General features: G+C 45.1%; 1 protein-coding gene across 7 annotated transcripts in view; it reads left to right on the top strand.

Moving 5' to 3' along the window:
• The first annotated feature begins 1,230 nt into the window (after positions 1–1,230).
• RNF175 (ring finger protein 175) overlaps positions 1,231–27,862 on the top strand; it is a 69,225-nt gene continuing 42,593 nt past the window's right edge. The window contains exons 1-3 of one of the 7 annotated variants that reach the window (XM_061383930.1): positions 1,231–2,568; positions 12,552–12,589; positions 15,866–16,007. In XM_061383930.1, coding sequence (XP_061239914.1) covers positions 2,518–2,568; positions 12,552–12,589; positions 15,866–16,007 — 231 coding nt within the window. In that variant the 5' untranslated portion in view covers positions 1,231–2,517. Of the gene's footprint in view, positions 2,569–12,551; positions 12,590–15,865; positions 16,008–27,862 lie in introns of those variants that run through there. The other 6 variants (XM_061383929.1, XM_061383927.1, XM_061383931.1 and 3 more) reach the window with 6 other exon arrangements.

Below are 27,862 nucleotides of genomic sequence, written 5' to 3' on the forward strand. Positions count from 1 at the left end.
AGTCAAGGTGTTAGTCACTCAGTCGTGTCCAACTCTTTGCAACCCCGTGGACTGTAGCCCGCCAGGCTCCTCTGTCGATGGGATTCTCCAGGCAAGAATACTGGAGTGGGTAGCTGTTCCTTCTCCCGGGCATCTTCCCCATCCAGGAATCAAACCCAGGCCTCCTGCATTGCAGGCAGATTCTTTACTCTCTGAGCCACCAGGGAGGCCCCAATGACAGGAAAATAGATCACAGCCAATCTACCACTACCTACCAGAGGGCGAGAAACAAGACTTTTTGATGGTGGAGCTGAAGCCAGAAAGATGACTGCCTTTGTGTTTACCTCTGTCACCAGTGAAATAGGTGGATATTTCGGGTGTCAATCAACCAAGGAAGAGAGTCTCACAGCAGAGAGCCAGGACTTATGATAATGAGCCAGAATTCATAGGGACAGGAAATTCTGGTCTTTTTTGGAGGTGGGAGGGGAGCAGACTTAGAAGAATCTAGAATTTGAGGACCTGCTGGGCTAGAGAGAAAAAGTGGCCTTTGCCACTTGAAGAGAGGCCAGGAGCCAGGTAGAGAGATACCATGTGCAAATGAGCTCATTATCTTTGTTCCCCCAAATCTGCTGCACTCTCCACATTTCCATTGTCAGAGATGGCAGCCCTGTCTCCCCAAGTGTCCTGCTGCTCAAACTGCTCGCCCGGGCACCGTCCTTGAAGATAACTTAAGCCCTAGAGAACTGATCGCCTAAGTCATTCAGCTCTATCCACAGGCCTCTATCTCCCTTCACCCAGGCTCTGCACAGACTACCATATACCACCACAGACTCCCCTGCCACCTTAGCTAGCAACAGGCTCCTGGCTTTTCCTGCAATGGGTCCTAGTTAAGCTCCCTTCCGCACCCTTGAAGCCAAAAGGCTGATCTAGAAATGTGACGTTCTTACTACTCTGAAATGGTTTCCCATGCCTTAGGCTGCAGTTCAAACTGTTTAATATGAATTACATAGACTTTGATCTAGTCCCCCAGGACCTTCCTTGAGTGGTTATGGGCCCAAGCCATGGAGTCAGTCTTCTCTGTGTTCAAATCCCCACCGCACTGCCTACCACCTTGAAAGCTGAGCAAACACCTGCCCCTCTCTGTGTGTTAGTGTTCTCACCTATTATTTTAGAGGTGGTTTTATCCATTTGCAGATAATATCGCCTTGCTCAGGGGGTTGTTATGAGGATTGAACACAGTAAAGTCCTCGGAAGAGGGCCTGGTACCTCGTCAGCCTTACATCTGTGTCAGCTGTTACTTTTATTTCAGATTCTCCAGTTCACAAAGTTTTCTCCAGCCTCCAGGCCTTTGCATCACCCTGATCACAATACAAAGCAGCCTGCGGGTGTGGGCAGCCACCACAAGAAACTTGTGAAGAAGGAAGATTCTCAGGCCCCAGCCCAGACCCACCAGAAACGGGGGTCCAGCCCTGCCACAGAGTTTTAACAACCCCTCCAGGGCTCTGAGGCACCAAGGCTGGAGCGCTGACGCACTTCTCGTGGTGAATTGTACTGCATCTTTGTCTCCTCCCCCTGCCGGCTGTAGGTCCACAGTGGCCAGGATGGGTCCACATCTTGTGGTCAGTGTCCCTGGTATCTCCTTGTACATGCCATCACAAAAAACGGGAGCCATCACAAGCTGGAATCGAGTAAGCCACATTTTGTGAGCCACACTATCTCCTCAGGTGTCCTCTCTTTGTCGAGTGCCCAGAATTGACACAAGTGTTCCTAAAGGCTTGTGGAAGTATTCCAGCTGTCCCTGTGTAAGTCCAGGCTGCGAGGTCTCACGCTGAGGGGAAAGGAGGGTCTCTTAGAAGGCGAAGGGCACAAGACAAGCGGAGGGTGCTCCCTCAGGGGAAGGCCCGGGGCCTGCAGCAGCACGGGCGCTAAGCGGGTGTACGTTCTCCCACAGGGAAGTCTTCTCCTTTGGAGAGACTGTGGAAGGGCCGATGGGACTCTGCCCAGGATCTGTCCCCATGACTGAGGCTGCAGAGAACTGAGCAAGAAGCGGCCAGGCGGGGGAAAGGCTCAGGACTGGGCGGCCGCAGAGGTCAGAGACCATGCTGGTCTCCCCACATGGGGACCTGCACCTGACCTCTTGTCTTCCACTGAGGGAGAGAACTGAAGAGAAAACAAGGGCGCCTCTCCTCCTCGCCCCTCTCTCACCTCCGTTTCTCACTCTCTCATCTCCTCCCGCCTGGTCTCCGGGTAACAAAGCCGCTGGGTCCAGCCCCGCGCATGGCTGATGGGGTGCGGGGTGCGGGGTTGGGGGAAGCGCAACTGGTTTCCCGGCGATAGTGGCCGACGGAATGGCTTCCCTGCAGAGGGCCCCGAGGCCCAGAGGGCCTCCTCAGCGGCGACGGTGGCCCGCATGAGCATCCCTGCTCCGCAGGAGGGTCCCGCGCGGGTATCTGGCCCGCACTGCCCGGGGCGGGGCGGCGGGGCGGCGGGGACCCGCGGACGCGGACACCCGGGCAGCGGGCCCTGAGCGCCGGAGGCATGGCCGCGAGGGCGGCCCCGGGCCTGGAGGGGGCCCCCCAGCACGAGCAGGTACGGGCGCGGGCGGGGCGGGGTCACCGGGTCGCGGTCCCGAGGCCCGCGCAGGGGCTGCCGGTTGCACAGGTCGGTCTCCAAGGCCCCCTCCCGCGCGCGCACCCGGTGGAGGGGCGAATGACCTTCTGGAAGACGCTTTGGCTTGTCCTCACTACTCCCCACTCTGGGAGGCAGAGTTCCTCTCCATCTCCCTCTGTCTCTCCTCTTCCTCTCCCCTTCCCCTTCTCTTTTCCCTCCTTTCCCCCTCTCTCGTCCTCCCCGGTTCCTTCCTTTCCTTCCCCCCACCCACTCTGTATTTTCCGGGATGAACCTTACCCTGCTTGGCCCTGTCCTCTCCCCGCCCTGCACACTAGCTGCCCACCCGCTCCCCGCTCCCTGGCAGAAACCCCCAGGGCCCGGTGAAGGCCGGGCCTTGAGGCAGACGGCTGAGGGATGCTGGGGGTACATCAGGCTGACTCCGTGGTTCTCACTCAGGAGGCTGGGGCAGAGCCACCTGGAGGGCTCTACCCACAGATGTAGATTTCTATCCCCAGGGTCTCCAGGACTCACTTCTGGGGTAGACCCTGATCATTTGCAATCTAACCAGTTCCCAGGGGGTGCTGCTGCTTGAGCTCTGAGAATCACTGGACTGTCACGTTCTTCCTCCTCCTGGTGGTGGTTTAAAACCCTATCCATTTATTTATTTTTCATTCATCTGACAGTTCTTAGGCCATGACCAAGTACTGGGGACTGGGGTAGGGGAGGGAGTAACCGTGCAATTAGAGGTGGGCCTTTCCTCTGGGAGTTCACATTCTGGAAGAGCAGAAAAAGGAGGACAAAAAGAACTCATTGAGAGTAGGGAGAAATTACTGTCCCCAAAACAGGTTCAAGTGAAGCTTTGTAAGATTTCTAAGAAGCAAGGGATTGCAATTGGCAGCGGGGATGGGCAAGGCTAGTGAGGGGCATGGCATTAAGCTTGGGCTTGGAGAGTGGGTGAGAGCTGACCTTGTGATGACTGGGGAGGCTAGGAATTCTGGATGGAGGGAACAGCAGTACCAACTTGTTGGAGGTGAAGAAAATTGTTGGGGAGTGGTGAGCATGGGAAAGGGGGGAGGGAGCAACGCTCACTGTGACCCTGGTAGAAATTCAGAAGGCTTGTCTTAAAGAAGGGGGAAAGATAAGGGAAAGAGCTAGGCATACATTTGGGAGTTCATTTCCAAAATGAAGAGGGTCTAAGGAAACTGCATGTCCCTCAAGATGTCCAGTGTCTCCACTTCCGCCAATGGAGGGGCCTATCCTGCAGGGCTCCCTGGAGGAGGTGGGCCCCCAGCAGCCCAGAAGGGAGGCTGGAGGGTGCAGGAAAAGCACTGAGGGACAGAAAGTTCTGCTTGGTTGGAGCAGAGAGTGTGCTGAGGCAATGGAGGGAGGTGAGGCTGAAAAGGGACATGGGACTTCAGGAGGGACATTAACAATGGTGGCCAGGGGGAGGATAATATGGTCGGTAGGCTTTATTATTATTATTATCAATGTTTTGAACATCCAAAATTTAAACAGTCAAATAATTCTGTACCATTCTGTAGACTTAAAACACAAAAACAGCAGCTCCACTCCACTCACCCTTCCCCACGTCTGATTTCCACTCCCCAGAGGCAATGATTTTCAACTTTTTCAGTCATTTTTTCTGGTCTGTGCTCCATATTTTCAACCATGCAGTCATACAACACTTCTTGATTTTTAGTCACTAGTGCTATTGGATCGATTCCCTGCTACGGAGGATAAGAAAGAACTACACTCTCTCCCACCAACCTGTCCACCCCACCCCATGCCCGTGACTTGCCTTCTTCCAGCCTCACGTTAGTGACATCACACGTTGGCTAAGTCTTCACTCACTGCCCATGTCAGGGACTCTAACCAAATGCTCGTCGCTCCCAGCCGGTCACTACATGTACACCCTGAACTACTCTGCACTCCCTTCAGTTCTGGTTCCTTCATTTTCTGTGCACCATTCACCCATTCGTCACCAAACTCACCGCCAGACTTGGACTCATCCCCAAACTCACTTGCCAGGCTCTTCTCAACATGCTGGAGCCTGTCAGAGGATCTCTCTTGTAACTCCTGAGTTTGGATCCTTTGCATTTGACCCATGTCTTCTCTCTGTATAGGCCCTTCCTTTTGAACCACAATGTTCAGACTTCCTACTGATGTAATTTGATGTGGCTCATTTTTCATCAGCTCTACTGGGCACCTGGTGAGTCCTTTCCTTCGAAACAGGTGTCTTTCAAGCCATGGGAATTTTCCTGTATAATTTCTTTTACATTTCTTGACTTTAGCCATCTCTGCTCTCTTATTCTGGAAATCCTCTTTTTGGATATGAGATTTCCTGAACAGATTCTCTAATTTTCTTATATTTTCTTTCTTCTTTTCCACCTCCTTTGGGTTTTTTTTTTTTTTTTTATTCTTTCTGAGGGAGTTTCACTATTTATCTTCAACATTTCTATTAGATTTTTTATTTTCAGTTCTCAAATTTTTTATTTCTAAGATCTTTGTCTGTTTCCATTTCTAAAGCCTGGGGTCCTTGTCCTCATGGGTGCAGAGCCCTCTTCTGTCTCCAGCGCTTGGTCATCTTTGGCTGTCTGCCTGTGTTAAAGGGGAGATGGTAAAACACTGTTTGGAAGCTCTTTAAGCAGGGAGAGCTTGTGGAAGGGTAGGCTGCACTGGAGGAGGACCTAGCCAGGCCTTTTCATAGGAAGGATGATGCCAGTCCACATCTGTAAGTCTTTTCTCTTGGCCTGGACGGTATCGCAGAGACGTCCTCTTCCACATGCTGCCTGGAAGCCAGCATCCCCAGCCAGGTGGCAGGCCTAGAGCAAGAGTACAGATAAAGGCCCACATGCCTTGTGTCTAAAGATTATAAGCCAAGCTGCTCTCACAGGCCTGTCTGCAGGCCCACCAGGACCTGTGCCACCTCCCTGACCCAGAGCTTACAGGAGGCATGCCCTCCCCGCCCGCACGGCGGTTTGCTCACCTGAGTGTAGTGGCTACCTGCCGGGGCTGGATGTGCAGGTATCCATTTCCTGGAGCTGCCGTAACAAGAGGAGTTTACTGAAGGGATAAATTGGGAGATTGGGATTGACATATACACAGCACTATATACAAAATCAATAACTAATAAGGACCTACTGTATAGCATAGGGAACTCCGCATTCTGAAAAAAAAAATGAAAATGAAATGTTAGTCACTCAGTCGTGTCTGACTCTTTGCAACCCCATGGATTTTAGCCCTCTAGGCTCCTCTTTCCATGAGATTCTCCAGGCAAGAATACTGGAGTGGGTTGCTGTTCTCTTCTCCAAGAGATCTTCCCAGCCTAGGGATCAAACCCAGGTCTCCTGCATTGCAGGCAGATTCTTTACCATCTGAGCCACCAGGAAAGCCCACATTCTGGGATAACCTATATGATAAAGGAATCTAAAAAAGAATGAATCTTAAAAAAAGAATCTAAAAAAGAATATGTACACCTGAAGCACAACATTGTAAATCAACTATAGTCCAATAAAAAGTAATTTTTTAAATAGAGAAAATTTTAAAAAATATTGATAGAAAGGGAAAAAATAGAAATAGAAAAAAAATAGGCCTTCCCTGGCAGTCTAGTGGATAAGAATCCACCTGCCATTGCAGGGGACACGGGTTCCATCCCTGGTCTGGGAAGATCCTGCATGCCAAGGAACAACTCAGCCTTCTCACCACAACTGCTGAAACCAGGATGCCTAGAGCCTGTGCTCCGAGAAGCCAGTGTGATGAGACACCCGTGCGCAGCAGCAAAGAGCAGCCCCAGCTCACCACGACCAGGGGAGGTGCACACTCAGCAGTAAACACCAAGCACAGCCAAAAATAAAGCAATCAGTCTTTACCAAAAAAAAGAAAAATAGAACCTTACTCTTCCACAGTTCTGGGGGCCGGAAGTCTAAAACCTGTGTGTAGGCAGGGTGATGGTTCCTTCAGAGACTCTAGGGTGAACCTTCCTTGCCTCTCGCAACTTCAAGGGAATCCAGGTGTCTTGGGCTTGTAGCTGCTTCTCTCCAGTCACTGCCTCTGTCTCAACATGGCTTCCTTCTCCATGCCTGTGTCTCTCCAGGTGTCAGATCTCCCTTCGACTTTCTCTTATATCGACTCCAGGGTTCAGGGCCCATCCTAAATCCTGGATGATCCTATCCCCAAATCCTTAATTTATTCACATCTGTAAAGATTCTTTCTTTTTCCAAATGAGATCACAGTCGTAGGAACCAGAGGTCAGAAATAGGCCATATCTTTGTGGGTTGGGTAGGGAGGGACAGGTTCATCCCCCTGCAGAACAGAAACCAATGCCAGGACCGGTCCCATCAGATGCCTCAAGGACTCTTGATAGGAAGCAACCCACTGCACAGCTCACCTCCTCACTTCTCACGCTGAGGATTTCCAGGCAGTTCATAGCTGCTTCCAAACTACCCACTGGATGGAGGGAGAGAGGCAGTGTGGTTATGATGGGGGCCTGGTCCACTGAGACACCAGCTTTGGATGGCCTGGGGTGGAGCTGGGGGTGCAAATTAAAAACTCTATCTTGGATTTTCCAGGGCTCAGGCTGTTGTTTATTTCTCCCCTTCTTCCCCAGTCCACCTGAGAGCATCAGCCCTATACCAGCCATCTTCAGTCAATTTTTACTCAAGCTTTCAAAATATTTCTGCTTTTTTTTGGCCCTCTTTTTTTCCCGGATCTTAGTTCCCCAACCAGGGATTGAACCGGCACCCTCCAAACTGAAAGCACAGCGTCCTAACCACTGGGCCACCAGGGAATTCCCTCAAAATATTTTCTTGAGTTAGAAAAGAGGGAAAAAAAGCCTCTGTGTTTCCAAATTTGAGATGCATGGGGGTAGGGGGGAGGCTTCTAGAGCAGGGAAGTGCCCGTGGGGCCTGATGGAAGACCAGGCTGGAATCTCCCCTCCAGACGAGGACTTTAAATGCTTCCCGCTTCCCTGCCAGAGCCTGGGTCTCTGAGCCCCATTGAATCCCCCCAGGCTGGGGTGGGGTGGAGAATGACACAAAGTCTCACACTGACTGAGCCTTCTATTTTCAACACGGCTGCAGCCACATTTCTAGACGTGCTAGGCTTCCTCCACCCGTCAGCCCTCCCGAGGGTCTTCAGCATAGAACGTCTGCTTTCAGGAGGGCTTTTCCAGAGTTATCACTAGTGAGTTACACCATCTTTGTATAAATGAGCCATTTGTATTTCCTCTTTTATGAATTTCTTGTTCATGTGCTTTGCCCTTTACAAATGCTTTATGTCTTTTGGATTAAACTGTAAAAGCTCTTTTTCTATTCAGTTTAGTCACTTCTTGCCTTCACATATGTTAGTTTATCTTTCAAATACAGGTGATTTTAATCTATTTTTCGTCCTCAAAATTCATCGATTTTTTTACTTTACAGTATCTGAGTTCCCTGTCATACTTAGAAATGCCTTCTTCACTGAGGTATTATTAAAATGCTTAACTGTATTTCTTCTAGCACTTTTCAGGTTTTCCTTTTCACATTTAAATATTTGATCCTTTTGGAATCTATTTTGAAGCCGGGTATGGATCCAGCTTTAGTTTTCTCAAATGACTAGCTAATGGTCTCAGCACCATTTTTTTTTTTTTTTTCATTTATTTTGTATTGGGGTATAGCCAATTAACAATGGTGTGATAATTTTAGGTGAACAGCAAAGGAGTTCAGCCATACATATGTATATCACTCTCCCCCCAAACCCCTCCCATCCAGGCTGGCACATAACCCTGAGTAGAGTTCCATGTCTCAGCACCATTTATTGAACGATCTGTTTCTTTCTCACTGCTCTGAAGTAGCTCGCTCATCATCTGTAGCTAGGTCTGCTCCTGGGTTCTTCTGCTCACTCACTGTCTTCCTGTTCCTGGGCCCGTAGGCTGTCAGGTAATTTCTGGGCTGTACTGTGGGTTTCAGTGGCTGACAGACCGCACCCCTAGTCTTCTGAATTTTCCTGGATAGCCTTATGCTTATCCTTCAGATGAATTTTAGTGTCATTTCAGTTTCCAAAATAAGTCCTGTTAAGCCCCTGGATGAGCTTACATAATAACATACCACAAAAAAAAAAATCTTTCAAAAAACAGATTCCACCTAGGAAAAAAAAAATTGTACTATAGGAAACCATTACTAGAAAAGAGATGTCTCTAATTGTACCACCATCGTAGTTTGCTTTTTCTCTAAGAAAAAGAATATTGTTTCAATATCACTTGATCTAAGGAAGTTCGTAATTGTATTTAGCAGAAATCGTTTCAGCTGCAATTTCCACTCCCTACGCTTTCCTCGTTTTCAGTAGAACAGTTTATCATACTTCATTTAAAATGACTTCAGAAACAGACTCACAGATACAGGAAACATACTGGTGGTTGTAGGGAGGGGCAAATTAGGGGTGTGGATTAAGAGAGAGAAACTGCCATGTATAAAATAGATAAGCATCAAGGACATGTTGAATAGCACAGGGAATTACAGCTATTATCTTGTAATAACTTTTATGGAGGATCATCTGTAAAATACTGAATCATTATGCTGTATACCTGAAACTAATATAATATGGTAAATCAACTATACTTCAATAAAAAAAAAACAAACAAGACTTGGAATCTGGTGGGTAGTTACACATTTATACCCAAAGCTACATTACTTGTAAAAGTCAAAGGAAGTGTATCTTCTCAACTAAAAACCCAATTCCCTGTTTTAAGCTAATTTGAACAAAAAGCACTGTGAAGCCAAAGATCTTGAACAGCAAAAAGGGGACCCATGAAGTCTTGGTTGCAACTTTTACTAAGATGACTGACCCTTGGATGAAGCACCTTCTTAGAAAACTCTCATCTAATGTCTTATTTATATTCACAATATTGCAGTGAAGTAGATAAGAGCAGTTTTTACGTCAGTCTCCAGCCTCTGAGAAGGAAATGGCGACAAGCACAGGTTGGTGATGTGCCTGGGTTACCCAGAGCTCCAGTCAGCTCAGTGTTTGGTACTGGATGGGTCTGTGTGGCTACAAGGCTCATTCCCAAAGCAGAAGCCAGTTAAGTTGGCCATATCCCACTAAGGAGGGGACTTGGCCCTGCTTTTCCCTGAGGGCTGCCACTGGAAGGCTGCCTTGAGCCCAAGTGCCACAACCTTCATTTGGATATCAGGGACTGCCTGGTAGGATCAGCCAGTGGCAGAGAGCCCCAGGGAAGCTGCAGGCAGCACTTGCTGCCCCAACCACCTCCTCTCCACCATCACCCAGCAAGTCCTAAACCTGCCTAAACCTCAGCTAAGCTGTGTCTCCCAGAGCTTTCATCCCCCTTATAAGGAACCGCTCCAGTCTCTGACCAAGGCACACATGTCTTATGGAAACTGAGTCAGAGGACTCCTAGCCTGAACTATGGATAGTGTTGTTTCTTTCCATCTGTCAGAATTGCTTCACACACACACACACACACACACACACACACACACACAGAGGAATTGCTTCTGCCATCTCAAGACACTATGGACATGAATTTGAGTAAGTTCCGGGAGTTGGTGATGGACAGGGAAGCCTGACGTGCTGCAGACCATGGGGTCGCAAAGAGTTGGACACAATGGAGCAACTATGGTTTTTCCAGTAGTCATGTATGGATGTGAGAGTTGGACTATAAAGAAAGCTGAGCACAAAAGAATTGATGATTTTGAACTGTGCTGTTGGAGAAGACTCTTGAGAGTCCCTTGGACTGCAAGGAGATCCAACCAGTCCATTCTGAAGGAGATCAGACCTGGGTATTCATTGGAAGGACTGATGTTGAAGCTGAGATTCCAATACTTTGGCCATTTGATACGAAGAGCTAACTCATTGGAAAAGACCCTGATGCTGGGAAAGATCGAGGGCAGGAGGAGAAGGGGACAACAGAGGATGAGATGGTTGGATGGCATCACCGACTCAATGGACATGAGTTTGGGTGGACTCTGGGAGTTGGTGATGGACAGGGAGGCCTGGCGTGCTGTGGTTTGTGGGGTCGCAAAGAGTCAGACATGACTGAGCAACTGAACTGAACTGAACTGAGCAACTGAACTGAACTGAGCTGATTTCAAGAAAACAAAGGAGGGAAAAAAGAAAACCTATTTAATGTCTGATTTGTGTAATAAAAGCTTTATTACACAAGGCCTTTTCTTCTTTGCCATCATTGGGGATTTTAGCTTTTGATGCTACTGGACTAGAAGTTAAGCTGTCTGTATTCTCCATGAAAGTTATACAATGATGTCTTTCCAAAGATTAGCCTTCAGTTCAGTTCAGTTCAGTCGCTCAGTCGTGTCTGACTCTTTGCGACCCCATGAATCACAGCACGCCAGGCCTCCCTGTCCATCACAAACTCCCGGAGTTCACTCAGACTCACGTCCATCAAGTCAGTGGTGCCATCCAGCCATCTCATCCTCTGTCGTCCCCTTCTCCTCCTGCCCCCAATCCCTCCCAGCATCAGAGTCTTTTCCAATGAGTCAACTCTTCGCACGAGGTGGCCAAAGTACTGGAGCTTCAGTTTTAGCATCATTCATTCCAAAGAAATCCCAGGGCTGATCTCCTTCAGAATGGACTGGTTGGATCTCCTTGCAGTCCAAGGGACTCTCAAGAGTCTTCTCCAACACCACAGTTCAGAAACATCAATTCTTCCGCGCTCAGCCTTCTTCACAGTCCAACTCTCACATCCATACATGACCACAGGAAAAATCATAGCCTTGACTAGACAGACCTTTGTTGAGAAAGTAATGTCTCTGCTTTTTAATATGCCATCTAGGTTAGTAATATCTTTCCTTCCAAGGAGTAAGCGTCTTTTAATTTCATGGCTACAGTCACCATCTGCAGTGATTTTGGAGCCCAAAAAAATAAAGTCTGCCACTGTTTCCCCATCTATTTCCCATGAAGTGATGGGACCAGAGGCCATGATCTTCATTTTCTGAATGTTGAGCTTTAAGCCAAGTTTTTCACTCTCCACTTTCACTTTCATCAAGAGGCTTTTGAGTTCCTCTTCACTTTCTGCCATAAGGGTGGTGTCATCTGCATATCTGAGGTTATTGATATTTCTCCCGGCAATCTTGATTCCAGCTTGTGTTTCTTCCAGTCCAGCGTTTCTCATGATGTACTCTGCATAGAAGTTAAATAAGCAGGGTGACAATATACAGCCTTGACATACTCCTTTTCCTATTTGGAACCAGTCTGTTGTTCCATGTCCAGTTCTAACTGTTGCTTCCTGACCTGCATATAGGTTTCTCAAGAGGCAGGTCAGGTGGTCTGGTATTCCCATCTCTTTCAGAACTTTCCACAGTTTATTGTGATCCACACAGTGGATCAGCAGCACGTGGGTGCACCCTGTAGGTCAGTCTCAAGCACTTTCCTGGGAATGGTCTGTATGCTCTCCCACCCAGCCCACGGGCTGGGCCAGATTGCCCCCTTCCCTGTGATCAGGGTTTAAGGGTTTAAAGGAACAGGAGGACACAACAGTGCTCCAAACGAGAAGCTGGTCAGCTCTGACTCTACATCCTTGAACCTGGAGAATGTCATCTCCAAGTTCTCACTGGCATCATTTAAGGCATCAGCAAAACAAATGTTTTTCACAAGCTCTCCAATTCATAGATTACACCAGAAGCCAGGGGGGCACTGCCTGTTGGGAGACCACTTCCTACAACTTTGACTGAATTGCCAAAGAAAACCACAGGCATGGAGCCTCATTTGGTTTCCTGACCTTGGAGAGCAGAATCAAGTATTTATTAATAGTGACCTGATTCCTGTTTTGTGTGGGTGTATGTGTGTGTGTTTTTAGTTCCGTAATTAAATATTTTGTTACAGCTTTCATTCTAAACTATTACAGTACTAGGAAACATCAGTATTTTTCATGGTTTGCGTTTCTCATGTAATGCTGTAAAATGGAAGCTAAGGAAACAAGAAAATTTTGAGAAGGGATCTCTTATGTTTTTCAGATCTCTCACACAAAGCTTTCTGCGGATGATGAGTGGAAGTAAGTGATTTGTATTTTTTTAATAGCTGATATACTAAAAATTGGATTTCCATTGTAATAGTTTGAGAAATTAAATGCAGCCATCATTTTACTATAATTCCCCAGGATAGAAGGTGGGTTAGCAAAGCCATGTATGCGCAATGATTGTATAGACCCAAACTGCAGGGGTTTCATCTGCCTTCTGCAATGGGCTACATGCTGTTCCACAAATGTATATGTCCTTCAATATATGTCCTTATATGTCCTTGTCCTTTTAGGCACAAGATACATCTTGTTTTCCTTTTAGGCTCTTTCTTCTGTGTTATGGTACCTACTCTGGGGCCATTGGACTCCTGTGGTCACCGAATGAAATAAAACAGTTCTTCCTTTTTTTTGCATTATGGTCACCAATTATGAATGTATTCCTAATCAAAACAGATGATATCTGTTACATTCTACACTAGTTTATACTTTCCAAAGTACTTCCACGTAGGTTAACCATCTAAGATGCATTTTCACCATATATTCACAAAATCGTTAATGTTATAAAGTATATTTTGTTTGATATCTATGCAAGTCCTATTTTCGACTGATGACAAACCCACTCTTCTATCTATGTATTACACAGAGTGTTAAATAGTTATTTTGGACCTGGAATGTAAAAACTATAACTAAGTGCTTGTACCCTTTTATTTTTTTCACTTCCCATTTCTTCAGAAGAATGAATATATTTTTTAAAGAGCTTCTAGAAATCATTCTCAGCTCCTAAGCTCAGCTTCCAATACAGAGACCAATAGTCACATAATCTTATTCAGGTTGTTTACCTAATATGGACTTCAGCTTCTCCATTTGATCAATGAAGGGGTCTCAGCACATCTATGGTACCTCCCAGCACTAACAGTCTCAGATTTTATCTGAGAAGATAGATTTCTGAGCAGTTTGAGAATAGTTGAGAAATTATTAATTATTCATGGAAATGCTGGGAACACAGGAGGTTCAAACAGTGCAGCGGTTTAACAGCACAAGTTAGTAAGTTAACGGAGAAGGAAACGGCATCCCACTCCAGTACTCTTGCCTGGGGAATCCCAGGGACAGAGGAGCCTGGTGGGCTGCAATCCATAGGGTCACACAGAGTTGGACATGACTGAAGCGACTTAGCATGCATGCATGCATTGGAGAAGGAAATGGCAACCCACTCCAGTGTTCTTGCCTGGAGAATCCCAGGGACAGAGAAGCCTGGTGGGCTGCTGTCTGTGGGGTCGCACAGAGTCGGACACGACTAAAGCGACTTACCAGCAGCAGCAGCAAGCAGAAATATTTAGGAGGCTCTGTGGGCTCATTTCTGTGCATTTTCCAGCAGGGGGCACCCCTGGGATTTGGATGGAGCCCTTGCTGAGGTAGCTCTGTAGAAATGCTGGTAGAGAGAGACCCAAACCAGGTACCCAATAAGTGGCTTTAAAAGGTCACAGGATATTACCCTGAAGTGCTGTCTGATCAGTGCCCTAACTAAATGCAAACTAAGAGATTCTGTAACTGATAGTGCCTCACTTGGGGTAGAAGATGATGCTAACCAATAGTTATAAAGTAATTGTCAAGGTTCATATTCCTTGTAAATACTATTCCATTTTACCTAATTCCTGAACCACTCTCTCTTCCTCTGGGTTAGTAGATCCTAATTTAGGCTGCACTTTAGAATCATAAGAGGAACTGTGAAAATTACTGATGCCTCAATCGCATCCTGGAAATCTCTATGCATTTGCTCAGGCTGCCATAGCAGATCATGCAGACTGGGTGCTAAAACAACAAAAACCTATTTTCTCACAGATCTAGAGGCTTCAAGTCCAAGACCCAGGGGCCGCAGGCTTTGGTTCTTTTTGAAGCCTCTCTCCTTGGCTTCTGCCTGTGTATCCAGACGGTCTTCCCCGTGTCCTCACCTCCCCTTCTCATAAGGACACCAGTCATGTTGGTTAGGACCCGTCTTAATGACCCCATGTACCTTAATTACCTCTTTAAAGACCCTTTCTCCAAACATAGTCACATTCTGAGGTCCTGGGGTTAGCACTTCAGCTTATGAATTTTGAGGGAACCCAGTTCAGCCTAGAACACCAAGCAATGGTCACTCCATTGCTGTGGGGTCCAGCCTGGACACTGTGATTTTTAAAAGCTCCTCAGTGATTTCCAGATCACAGTCCCGGTCAAGCAGCTCTGCTCTAGATTCTCTTGGAGACCACTTCTTCTATAGGAGGTTAGACCAGGTGACTTGCTACTTCAGTGGTTTTATCTACCACTGTATAATATTAAAAGTCCAACTAAACACGGAAGCATTTAGTCATCCTCTGAATGTTTGTGCCTAAGATAATACTTAGGCCTCTTCTTTCTCCTTATGATGAAAATAATTTCTACAACTCCGAGGTTTTCCGTAGCCCCACAAATAGTATTCTCTCCATAGGCACCATCTCCTTTTACCTAAGAATGTTAGAAATTACTTGAAATTGCCAATATTTGATTGGAGGGCTTTTTTACTTTCAAAAATGGCAATTTCATATGATACAACATAATAGTAAGTATTATTCTTCATATGAAAGTGAAAGTGTTAGTTTCTCAGTTGTGTCTGACTCTTTGCGACGGCATGGACTGTAGCCCGCCAGACTCCTCTGTCCATGGGATTTTCCAGACAAGAATACTGGAGTGGGTTACTGTTTCTTTCTCCAGAGGATCTTCCTGACCCAGGTATCAAACCTGGGTCTCCCACATTGAAGGCAGATTCTTTACCATCTGAGCCACCAGGGAAGACTATTGTTCATACAGATACAAATAAAATATCATATATATGTGCTCTACAGTTATAGAGCACCTATCTTGTGAGGTACAGAGAGATCATTATTTTAGATTTGAAAATGAGGAAACTGAGGTGCAGAGAAAATAACTGACTTTCCCAAGGGGATGATGTGGCAGATGGGAGGTTGGAACCCAGGTCTTCAGAGCCCACCAGTGAGCTTCCGTCCCCACTGCTCACCTTGAAAGGACAAGGCTGAGGCCAAAAGCACACGGGCAAGCTAAAGGCAGAGAGGAATTGGTTTCACTGACAGACTCAGGCTCCTCTTCTCTGCTGTCCCTTCCCCCAAGCCTGGGGGAAAGGGGGGAACTGAGAACTTAGGAGAACTTTGTAGTCAAAGCTTCAAAAACCCCCCGTTTGAAATTCCCAATTGCTTCTCATGAGTCCTGCCTATTTTTCTTGTTTTGCTAACTGTCCGAGAGTTGAGGGCTTGTTCAGCTGACCGCCTTTGCTGGTTGCAGCCTGCAGCAGGAGAGGATGTACAAGATGCATCGGGGACACGAGTCCATGCACGTGGAGATGGTCCTGATCTTCCTCTGCGCCCTGGTCGTTGCCCAGATAGTGCTGGTGCAGTGGAGACAGAGGCACGGCCGCTCCTACAACGTGAGTCACCCCCGGGGCCGCTGGAAGCCTGCGCCTCTTCCCAACACATCCCTCCTTTGTTACCACTTTGAAGGAAATGGTTTGGTTTAAGTCAGTGGCTCTCAGCCCCATGCAGTTTTGCCCCCGGGAGACTCTGAGCAACATCTGGAAACATTTGTGATTGTCACGCCTTAGCAGGAGGGAAGCGGGGAAGGGAGCGGCTACTGGCATGTAGCAGTAGAGGCCAGGGATGCCGCTCCACACGCAAGAACAGCTCCTTATGACAGAAACACCAGTGGTGCCAAGGCTGAGAAACCCAGGCTTAAGTAAGCCTACTTTCCTTTTGGGCTGAACTGTTTCTGCCAATGGCCCAGGACAGGAGGATTAGGAATGGCAGAGACAAAAGGCTGAGGCTGTCTAACTTGGCTTCATCAGCATTAAACTGTCTTGGCGTGGATGGTTTCTGTCCCCAGGGGGCCGTGGTAAAGCAGACACTGAGCTGACCTTTTCCACATGGAGCAGGACCCTGTTGTCATAGACCCCTCCCACCCAGCACGCCCACTGGAACCTCCCCATCTCATGGCCTCAGTCGTGGCCTGGGCTTGTTGGACCTGAGACAGGCGCTGCCATGCTGAGAGCAGAGCTGCTCACTGCCCCGGGTGCAGCAGAATCAGCTGGGGGACTCGTCAAATGAGATGTTTTTTCACTCAATGTAGGCCAAATAACTTGCACGTTGAACGAGTTCCCAAGTGGTACAGACGTTACTGGTCCAGGGATGACACTCTGAGAACCAGCGATGCAGGCCTGAGAATGGGCTGGGTGGGGAGACGCTGGAGAAGGGCCCGCAGTTCACGCTGTCCGTGGCCCTGGGTCTCAGACTGGTCACTGTGTCAGAAAACTTGCCTGTGACAAATGAAGTGCTGGCTTAGACGAGTATTTTATTTTCTTTCCGCCTATCATAAAAATTGTTTCCTACATAGCATGGGACTGAAAATAATTCTAAGTTTCCTCTAATATGTAAATCTAAGTTAATTTTGACCATTTTATTTAGAAAGGGGAATCTTGGGAGATTTCCGTTTGTTTTTTAAGCAAATGCATCCGTGTGCTGTCATGTCACCACTGTCCTGTAGATTAAAATGAACACCCTCTATATTCCACTTGAACAAACTTTCTTCAGTGAAGGAGAGTAGGCTCAAACCTCATTAGTTATTCTCTCTCATATCAAAGAAAAAGCCCCTTAAATATATGGTTTTCTAATCTTCAAAATGGAAATACCTAGCATAGAATTTCCAGAGTCCTTAAAAAGAAACCTGGATTCTTAAGGAAAGGGTTTGTAGCCCTGTTCCATCCTTCCTTTATAACTGATAATTACCTCTGAGTTGGTTTGAGTTCAGTTTCCACGAAGACACAGATGTGGATTTACTTAGAAAGAAATCCCCTTTGAAAGGAAACACCACATGAGCCAACTGACTTGAACTGTATCCCACCACTCCTCTGCCATTTTTATTTGGTGATTTTTTGAGGTACCTTTTGCTAGAAAGGATCTGTCCTCGTGTCTGACGAGGTTGCTCATATCGAAGCTGAAGCTGCCGCTGCCTCCACCACTGTGGAGCTTCACACGCTGGCTGCACCAGTGACGCAGCCGCCCATGAGCAGTCAGGGGCCCCTTGGAGGACTTGCTGCCGCTGGCGGTTCTGAGCCTCGGTGGCTGGCTACAGCTGTCGGCCGGCGGGAGTGGCCTCCCCAGGTGCTTCCCGATGCCCACTGCACAAGCTGTACTGCCCAGAACGCCTCTCCAGGGACCTTGCTTTTGCCTGCGCTCCGCCCCCCAGAACTGGGCTCCCGCAGTCACTCCCCTTCTCCCTGAGGCGCTGTTACTGTGTCCTGCCACACAGCTGCACTATTTTATGTCTGCTCAGATGTGCTCTGTGGTCCTGAGGATACCTTGGAGGTAACCAGGTGACTGTGATTGTTGCATCTCTTAGGGTGACCCATTCTGACAAAGCCAGGAGCCTAAGGATGCCTTCAGTGGTCAAGCACAGATTTGGGTCTTGTGGTGGTGCCAAAGGAACCGTTCTGGGTTAGCACAAAGATACAGCTGGCCTCTAGAATGTTCTCTACTTCTTTGCCCATCATAGTCCATCTACTGTTATTGCATGGCCCCACAGGAACAGGTGGAGAGACCCTGTGTGTCTCTGATGACAGTCTTGGCTCAAGGTAAGAGCCAGCGTGTGAGGCTGACCATTCCCATGCCAATGCTTTGGCTTCACCCCTTGCTCTGTGTATCTTCTTGGAGGTTCACTGCCAGAGCCGTCATCAGAACTCGGCCATCTCAGGAGCCCTTGGTGACATCTGCAAACACTGGGGCTGGTAATAGTTCCCAGAGCGCCTGTAGCTGACTCCAGCACCGGTTTCCAGCTCTCTTACTGTGGTTTGCATGAACTGTATCCAAAAACCTGGATCTAACGGCCTATTCAGGTTAACATCTTTGGTATGAAATTTGATGGACATGTTTCCATAAAAGCTGACCTAAACAGCTTTGTCATCCAAAAATAACCCAACTTGTTTTTAACATATAACCTAACTTTTAACTTGGGCTTCCCTGGTGGCGCAAATGGTAAAGAATCTACCTGCAATGCAGGAGACCTGGGTTCGATCCCTGAGTTGGGAAGATTCCCTGGAGGAGGGCATGGCAACCCACTCCAGTATTCTTGCCTGGAGAATCCCCATGGACAGAGGAGCCTGGCGGTCTGCAGTCCATGGGGTCATGATGAGTCAGACATAGCTGAGTGACTAAGCACACTTTTAACTTGTTTCTTTTGGCATTTAAGATTATGTAGGACCTACCAGAACTAGAGCTTTTAACATGTTTATAAGGTTCAGGAAGCTCCTGGCTCTTTTTACAAGAGACCATATAGTGAAGTTTTTGATGAAGTTTCATGAATTGATGCTGTAACCTTCACCAATACATTAATAATATATCATTATATATAACATATTAACTATAATTACTATAATATAGTATAATATAATAATATACTATAATAGTTAGTCCATAATAATTATTACTATAAAATATATATGAAATACCATATATAAATTTATATGTAACTGTTACATATTATTACAGTTGTGATTAAGTGCTTTTTGTACATTATCTAACTTACCCTGGGAGGTGATAATTTTTACTCCCTTTGTGAAATATAGTTCAGAGAAATTAAATAACTTGGTCAAGGTCACATAACTAATTAGTTGCAGAGAGGAAACAAAAATCCAACCTCATTAGTTATTTTCTCTTACATCAAGGCTATTGATATTCCTTCAATATCTCTGAATCACACTTTCCTTATCTGCAAAATGTAAACACTGCAAATAAGAGGAGCTTCCCAGGTGGCGCTAGTGGTAAAGAACACGTCTGCCAATGCAGGAGACATAAGAGACTCAGATTGGATCCCTGGGTCAGGAAGATTCCCTGGAGGAGGGCACAGCAACCCACTCCAGTATTCTTGTTTCGAAAATCCCATGGACAGAGAAGCCTGGCAGGCTACGGTCCCTGGGGTTTCAAAGAGTCAGACACGACGGAAGCAACTTAGCACGTCATGCACATAAGAGCCCACCTTCCAGACTCGGGACTGAGAACATCTCCCTGTGAGAATTTCTAGATGCACAGTGAATGTTCAGTACCATCAGTTGACTCTGAATGCATTCAAGGGCTATGACTTGTAAATAACATTTGTGTAAATTTAACCATACACTGTAAAAGCAGTGTACTAATAAAAGAATGCTTTTCTGAATGCTTTTGTAAAGCTAAAGTGAATACCACCCCTCCCCCATTAATCTACATTCTCCATTAGGAGACTTGAATGTAATGTTTTTTTCAGATATCACATCTGTGTATCCTGCCTTGCCATACCCCCCTACTCTGCCATCTGCTTTGTCTGGGAGTGTTCCCTGGACTGGTTCTGTGAGATGTATTTCCAGGAATGAGGGGCAGGCTGTGAAGAGAAGAGCCCTGGCTTAGAAGTCAGACAACTCTAGTTGCTCAGCTTACCACAGTGAGCCTCAGTTTTCTGATCTTTAAAAAGATGGCATTTTTAAAAATAGGAAGGCCTCCTGGTTTCAGCTCTGATACATAAAAAGCTTGAAATCATCACTTGCTACAAGGGAAAAAGCTGAACAAGCTGAGTATCAGTGACTTCTCCTGGACTTATCAGAGAACTGAGGTCATAGGAAAAATTGTTGTTGTTCAGTCGCTCACTTGTGTACGACGCTTTGTGACCCCATGGACTGCAGCACGCCAAGCTTCCCTGTCCTTCTCCATCTCTCGAAACTTGCTCAGACTCATGTCCATTGAGTCCATGATGCCATCCAACTATTTCTTCTTCTGTTGTCCCCTTCTCCTCCTGCCCTCAATCCTTCCTAGCATCAGGGTCTTTTCCAATGAGTCAGTTCTTCACATCAGGTGGCCAAATTATTGGAGCTTCAGCTTCAGCATCAGTCCTTCCAATGAATATTCAGGGTTGATTTCCTTTAGAATTGACTGGTTTGATCTCCTTGCAGTCCAAGGAACTCTCAAGATCTTCTCCAGCACCACAGTTCAAAAGCATCAGTTCTTCGGTGCTCAGTCTGATATCAACTCACATCTATACATGACTACTGAAAAAAATCATAACTTTGACTACGATTATACAGACCTTTGTTGGCAAAGTAATGTCTCTTCTTTTTAATATGCTGTCTAGGCTTGTCATAACTTTTCTTCCAAGGGGCAAGCATCTTTTAATTTCATGGATGCAGTCACCATCTGCAGTGATTTTGGAGCCTCCCAAAATAAAATCTGTCCCTGTTTGAATTGTTTCCCAGGAAAAGCCATCACCCCTAAATCTGGAAAAACAGATGCATGTAGGGAATCATAACCAAGATCTGCTTATTGGGAACAGAAGCTGCCAGAGCCATAGACTGGAAGAAATGCTCAATGGGTAACTTGGAAGAATTGCTGGGAGCAGAGTTCTGGCCAGTGTGAGAGCGGGAACCTCCAGGGGCCACAGTCTTAGGGACCCCTCATATTTTTGTAGATTTTACCTCCTGGAACCCCAACAGGTCTTCTCATGGTAAAAAGCCAAGGAAAATTTTTGTGTTTCCAACAGGCTTGCAGGGGAAAATTAATCATTTTGAATAAGTGTTCGCCACCACAAAGGCCTAAGAATTTATCAGAGCCTTAGCCGATAAGAGAAAGCCGATAAGATAAGAGCCTTAGCCTTAGGAGAAAAAGGGAAATGACCCAACCCCAGGCCCTTCTAGCCTTCCTGTCTCACCTAATGGGAAAACAAAAAGTTCAGAAACACCTGTGAAGGTCATATTCCAGGGATGGAGCTCACTGAAAGATAAACACAGAATGATAGAATGCTTCCACTGCCTCCTGGTGGACCCCATCATCTGGTGTCCAGTATAACAGTGCATTATGGCTAAAAGGGCTGCAAGCCACACAAACTACAATGAGTTTTTAGGGAAACCAAAGACGAAAAGAGAGACACAAACAAGTGTACTAATGGAAATTGAAGAGTCTGACACAGAGCAAATATCAAACATAGTCCCACTCCTATGGGCTAGTCCAGCCAGATTAACACAGAACCCCACACTAAAGGTTCTTAATACCCAAATAAGAGCCTGAATAAGAACTTCTCAACGAAAAATTACAAGTCATGCTGAGAGGAGGAGTTCAAGACTGGTTCAAAAGCTAGTTCTTTGAGGAGATCAATAAATTTAATAAACCTCTAGCCAGTTAACCAAGAAAAGTAAGAGAGAGAATATATATTACTAATATCAGAACAGAAGAAAGGATCATTATTACTGATCTCATGGACATAAAAGAAAATAAATTAATATTATGAACAACCCTATGCCCACATATAGACTAATTCCTTGAAAAACTCAAACTATACCAGAACTCACACAAGGAGAAATAAATCATCTGAATAATGTCTGTTTTTAAAAAGTGAATCAGCAATTAATAACCTTCCAAAACAAAAAGCACCAAGTCCAGATGATTTCACTGATGAATTCTACCAACTATGTAAGGAAGAAATGATACCAATTCTCTACAATCTCTCCAGAGATTAGAAGCAGAGAGAATACATCAGAATTCATTCTTTGAGGCCAGCACTTCAACCTAATACTTCAACCAGATAAAGATATTATGAGAAAAAGAAACTCTAGACCAGCATCTCTCATGAACATAAATATAAAAATCCTAAACAAAATATTAGCAAATTGAATTAAACCATGCATGAAAAGAATTATACACCATGACCAAGTGGAATTTGTCCCAGGTAGGTAAGGCTGGTTCAACAATTAAAAATTAATTTATGTAAGCAACCACATCAAGAGGATAAGGAAGAAAATTTACATGATTATACCAATAGATGTAGAAGAAGAATCTGACAGGGTCCAACACTCATTCATATAAAAACTCTCAGCAAACTAGGAATAGAGGGAAACTTTCTCAACTTGATAAGAATATCTACAAAAACCTGTCCTAACCTAACATACTTAATGGTGAGAAACTGGATAATTTCCTCTTAAGATACGGAAGAAGGCGAGAATGTCTCCTCTCACCACTCCAGTTCGACATTGTACTGGAAGTCCTAGCTTTAGTGCAATAAGACAAAAAAAGAGGAAATAAAAGGTATATAGATTGGGAAGGAAGAAATAAAACCATCTCTGTTTGTGGATGACATGACTGTCTATATGGAAAACTCCCAAAAAATCAACAGACATTTCCTGGAATTAATAAGTGATCATAGCAAGGTTGCAGGATACAAGGTCAATATGAAAAAGTCAATTACTTTCTTATATGCTAGCAATGAATAATTGGAATTTGAAATTAAAACACAATATCATTTACAATAGCACCCAAAGAAGGAAATACTTATTTATAAATCCAGCAAAATATTCACAAGAGCTATATGCAAAAACTGAGAAGGTCTCAAGTCAATGTAAATATAATCAGTGTTCCTGGATCGGAAAGTTCAATACTTTCAAGCTGTTGATTCCTTCCAACTTGATCTATAGGTTCTGTAATCCCATTCAAAATCCCAGCAAACTGTTTTGTGAACATTGACCAACTGATTCTACACTTTATGTGGAAAGGCAAATGACCTAGAATAGACAGCACAACAGTGAAGAACGGTGTTGGAGGACTGACACTACCCTACTTCAAGACTTACTATAAAACTGTAGTAATGAATACAGTGTGGTTTTGGTGAAAGGAAGAACACATAGATCAATGGAAAAAAGGAGAGAGCCCATAAATAGACCCCCATAGATATAGTCAACTGATCCACGATAAAGGAGTGAAGGTAATTCAGTGGAGCAAGGATATTTTTTCTTGGTACAAGGATACTTTTACTTTAAATGGTACTGAAAAAATTGATCATTCATATGCAAAAAATAATAATAATCTAGACATAGAACTTGGAGAAGGCAATGGCACCCCACTCCAGTACTCTTGCCTGGAAAATCCCATGGACAGAGGATCCTGGTGGGCTGCAGTCCATGGGGTCGCTAAGAGTCGGACACGACTGAGCGACTTCACTTTCACTTTTCACTTTCATGCATTGGAGAAGGCAATGGCAACCCACTCCAGTACTCTTGCCTGGAGAATCCCAGGGACGGGGGAGCCTGGTGGGCTGCCGTCTCTGGGGCCGCACAGAGTCGGACACGACTGAAGCGACTTAACAGCAGACATAGAACTTACATATTTCACAAAAATAAACCCAAAGTGGATCATGGACCTAAATGTGAAACTGTAGAACTTTCAGAAGATAAAATGGAAAAATTGATGAGTTTTTAGATATAACACCAAAAGCAAGATCCAGGAAAGAAAATATTGGTAAGTTGGATTTTATTTAAAGTAAAAAGTGCTCTGTGAAAGATTCAGTTAAGAGAATGAAAAGACAAGCTACAAACTGGGAGAAAGTAATTATAAAATACATGCTTAATAAAGGACTGCTATTCAAAATATTCAAAAAAAATTCAAATATGTATTCAAAATATACTTAGAGCTCAATCATAAAAAAGCAACTCAGTTAAATGGCAAAATATCTAAAAAGATAGCTCATCAGGATATACAGATGGCAAATAAGCATATGAAAAGAAGCCCATCATCATTTGTCATTAGGGAATTACAAGTTAAAACAATAACTTGCAATTAGTTACCAATATAAGGGTATTATAATGGCTCAAATCTAACAATACCAAATGCTGACAAGGATGTGAAGCAGCAGGAACTCTTGCTGAGTGGGAATGCAAAATGATAAAACCACTGTGGAAAGCAGTTGGGCAGTCTTCCACAAAGCTAAATGCATATTATTTATATGCATATAAATATATGTATATATTTATAAATATATTATTTATAAATAACATTATTTATATAGTATATTATTATTATATACTATAATAATAATAACTATTATAGCAAGGTTGCAGGATACAAAGTCATAGTATATTATTCAGTGATCAAACCACTAGGAATTTACCCGATTGAACTGAAGACCTACCCTCACACAAAATGCTGCATGAAAATATTTACAGCACCTTTATTCATAATCACCCCAAACTGGAAACGATCCAGATGTCCTTTAAAACAGGGATCCTCAGCTCCCACGATCTAGTGTCTGAAGATCTGATGTGGAACTCATGTAATAATAAAGAAATGAAGCGCACAATAAATGGAATGTGCATGAGTCATCCTGAGATCACCCCCCCTCCCACCTTCTGTCCATGGAAAAACTGTCCTACACAAAACCAGTCCCCGGTACCAAAAATCCTGGGTTCTGCTGCTTTAAAATGTGGCTCAATGAGCAAACTGTGGCACCTCCGTACAATGGAATGTTGGTCAGCCGAAAAAGATTTAAGCTATCGAGTCCCAAAAAGACACCGAGGAACAAGCCAATATGAAAAGGCTACATGCTGATTCCAGTTACATGACATCCAAATGCAAAAGCAAAGAAAACAAGCTGCTCAGGGAAGGAAAAGGATAAGGCTGCTGCTGCTGCTGCCAATTCGCTTCAGTCGTGTCTGACTCTGTGCGACCCCATAGACAACAGCCCACCAGGCTCCCCCGCCCCTGGGATTCTCCAGGCAAGAACACTGGAGTGGGTTGCCATTTCCTTCTCCAATGCATGAAAGTGAAAAGTGAAAGTGAAGTCGCTCAGTAGTGTCCGACTCTTAGCGACCCCATGGACTGCAGCCTACCAGACTCCTCCACCCAAGGATAAGTCTAAGCAACTGAAATGGGTATTTTAAGGCCATAGAATTGATCTGTGTGGTACTGTAATTTTGGATTCAAGACATTATGCATTTGTCAAACCCCTTATGATTATACAGTGGAACTAAGAAATAGATTTAAGGGCCTAGATCTGATAGATAGAGTGCCTGATGAACTATGGAATGATGTTCGTGACATTGTACAGGAGACAGGGATCGAGATCATCCCAATTAAAAAGAAATGCAAAAAAGCAAAATGGCTGTCTGGGGAGGCCTTACAAATAGCTGTGAAAAGAAGAGAAGCGAAAAGCAAAGGAGAAATGGAAAGATATAAACATCTGAATGCAGAGTTCCAAAGAATAGCAAGAAGAGATAAGAAAGCCTTCTTTAGTGATCAATGCAAAGAAATAGAGGAAAACAACAGAATGGGAAAGACTAGAGATCTCTTCAAGAAAATCAGAGATACCAAAGGAACATTTCATGCAAAGATGGGCTCGATAAAGGACAGAAATGGTATGGACCTAACAGAAGCAGAAGATATTAAGAAGAGATGGCAAGAATACACAGAAGAACTGTACAAAAAAGAGCTTCACGACCCAGATAATCACGATGGTGTGATCATTGACCTAGAGCCAGACACCCTGGAATGTGAAGTCAACTGGGCCTTAGAAAGCATCACTACGAACAAAGCTAGTGGAGGTGATGGAATTCCAGTTGAGCTATTCCAAATCCTGAAAGGTGATGCTGTGAAAGTACTGCACTCAATATGCCAGCAAATTTGGAAAACTCAGCAGTGGCCACAGGACTGGAAAAGGTCAGTTTTCATTCCAATCCCAAAGAAAGGCAATGCCAAAGAATGCTCAAACTACCGCACAATTGCACTCATCTCACACGCTAGTAAAGTAATGCTCAAAATTCTCCAAGCCAGGCTTCAGCAATATGTGAACTGTGAACTTCCTGATGTTCAAGTTGGTTTTAGAAAAGGCAGAGGAACCAGAGATCAAATTGCCAACATCTGCTGGATCATGGACAAAGCAAGAGAGTTCCAGAAAAACATCTATTTCTGCTTTATTGACTATGCCAAAGCCTTTGACTGTGTGAATCACAATAAACTGCGGAAAATTCTGAAAGAGATGGGAATACCAGACCACCTGATCTGCCTCTTGAGAAATTTATTTACAGGTCAGGAAGCAACAGTTAGAACTGGACGTGGAACAACAGACTGGTTCCAAATAGGAAAAGGAGTACGTCAAGGCTGTATATTGTCACCCTGCTTATTTAACTTATATGCAGAGTATATCATGAGAAACACTGGACTGGAAGAAACACAAGCTGGAATCAAGATTGCCGGGAGAAATATCAATAACCTCAGATATGCAGATGACACCACCCTTATGGCAGAAAGTGAAGAGGAACTCAAAAGCCTCTTGATGAAAGTGAAAGTGGAGAGTGAAAAAGCTGGCTTAAAGCTCAACATTCAGAAAACAAAGATCATGGCATCTGGTCCCATCACTTCATGGGAAATAGATGGGGAAACAGTGGAAACAGTGTCAGACTTTATTTTTCTGGGCTCCAAAATCACTGCAGGTGGTGACTGCAGCCATGAAATTAAAAGACGCTTACTCCTTGGAAGGAAAGTTATGACCAACCTAGATAGCATATTCAAAAGCAGAGACATTACTTTGCCAGCAAAGGTCCGTCTAGTCAAGGCTATGGTTTTTCCTGTGATCATGTATGGATGTGAGAGTTGGACTGTGAAGAAGGCTGAGCACCGAAGAATTGATGCTTTTGAACTGTGGTGTTGGAGAAGACTCTTGAGAGTCCCTTGGACTGCAAGGAGATCCAACCAGTCCATTCTGAAGGAGATCAGCCCTGGGATTTCTTTGGAAGAAATGATGCTAAAGCTGAAACTCCAGTACTTTGGCCACCTGATGCGAAGAGTTGACTCATTGGAAAAGACTCTGATGCTGGGAGGGATGGGGGCAGGAGGAGAAGGGGACGACAGAGGATGAGATGGCTGGATGGCATCACTGACTCGATGGACGTGAGTCTGAGTGAACTCCTGGAGTTTGTGATGGACAGGGAGGCCTGGCGTGCTGCGATTTATGGGGTCGCAAAGAGTCAGATACGACTGAGCGACTGATCTGATCTGATCTGATCTGATTGAACTGTGTAGCACAAAAAGCAGACCTAAGAGTATGCAAATTTTAAAAAATCATTTTGGAGGTTGGGGAATCCCAGGGAGAAACGCAGATGGTGAAGAGAAAGTGCATCACAAGTTTATGAAACAACCTCATTGAAGGAAATTAGGGGGAAATGTGCTGCTCTGGGTACCTTTGGAAACCTTTGCTTGTTTGTTCAGTCACTAAGTCATGTCAGATTCTTTGTGACCCCATGGAAGCATGCCAGACTTCCCTGTCCTTCACTATCTCCTGGAATTAGCTCAAACTCATGTCCATTGAGTCAGTGATGCCATCCAACCATCCCATCCTCTGTCACCCCCTTCTCTTGCATCAGAGTCTTTTCCAATGAGTCGGCTCTTCCCATCAGGTGGCCAAAGTATTAGAGCTTCAGCTTTAGCATCAGTTCTTCCAATGAATATTCAGGGT

Source organism: Bos javanicus, chromosome 17 (genome assembly GCF_032452875.1).
Source record: "Bos javanicus breed banteng chromosome 17, ARS-OSU_banteng_1.0, whole genome shotgun sequence".
NCBI classification, from domain to species: Eukaryota; Metazoa; Chordata; class Mammalia; order Artiodactyla; family Bovidae; genus Bos; species Bos javanicus.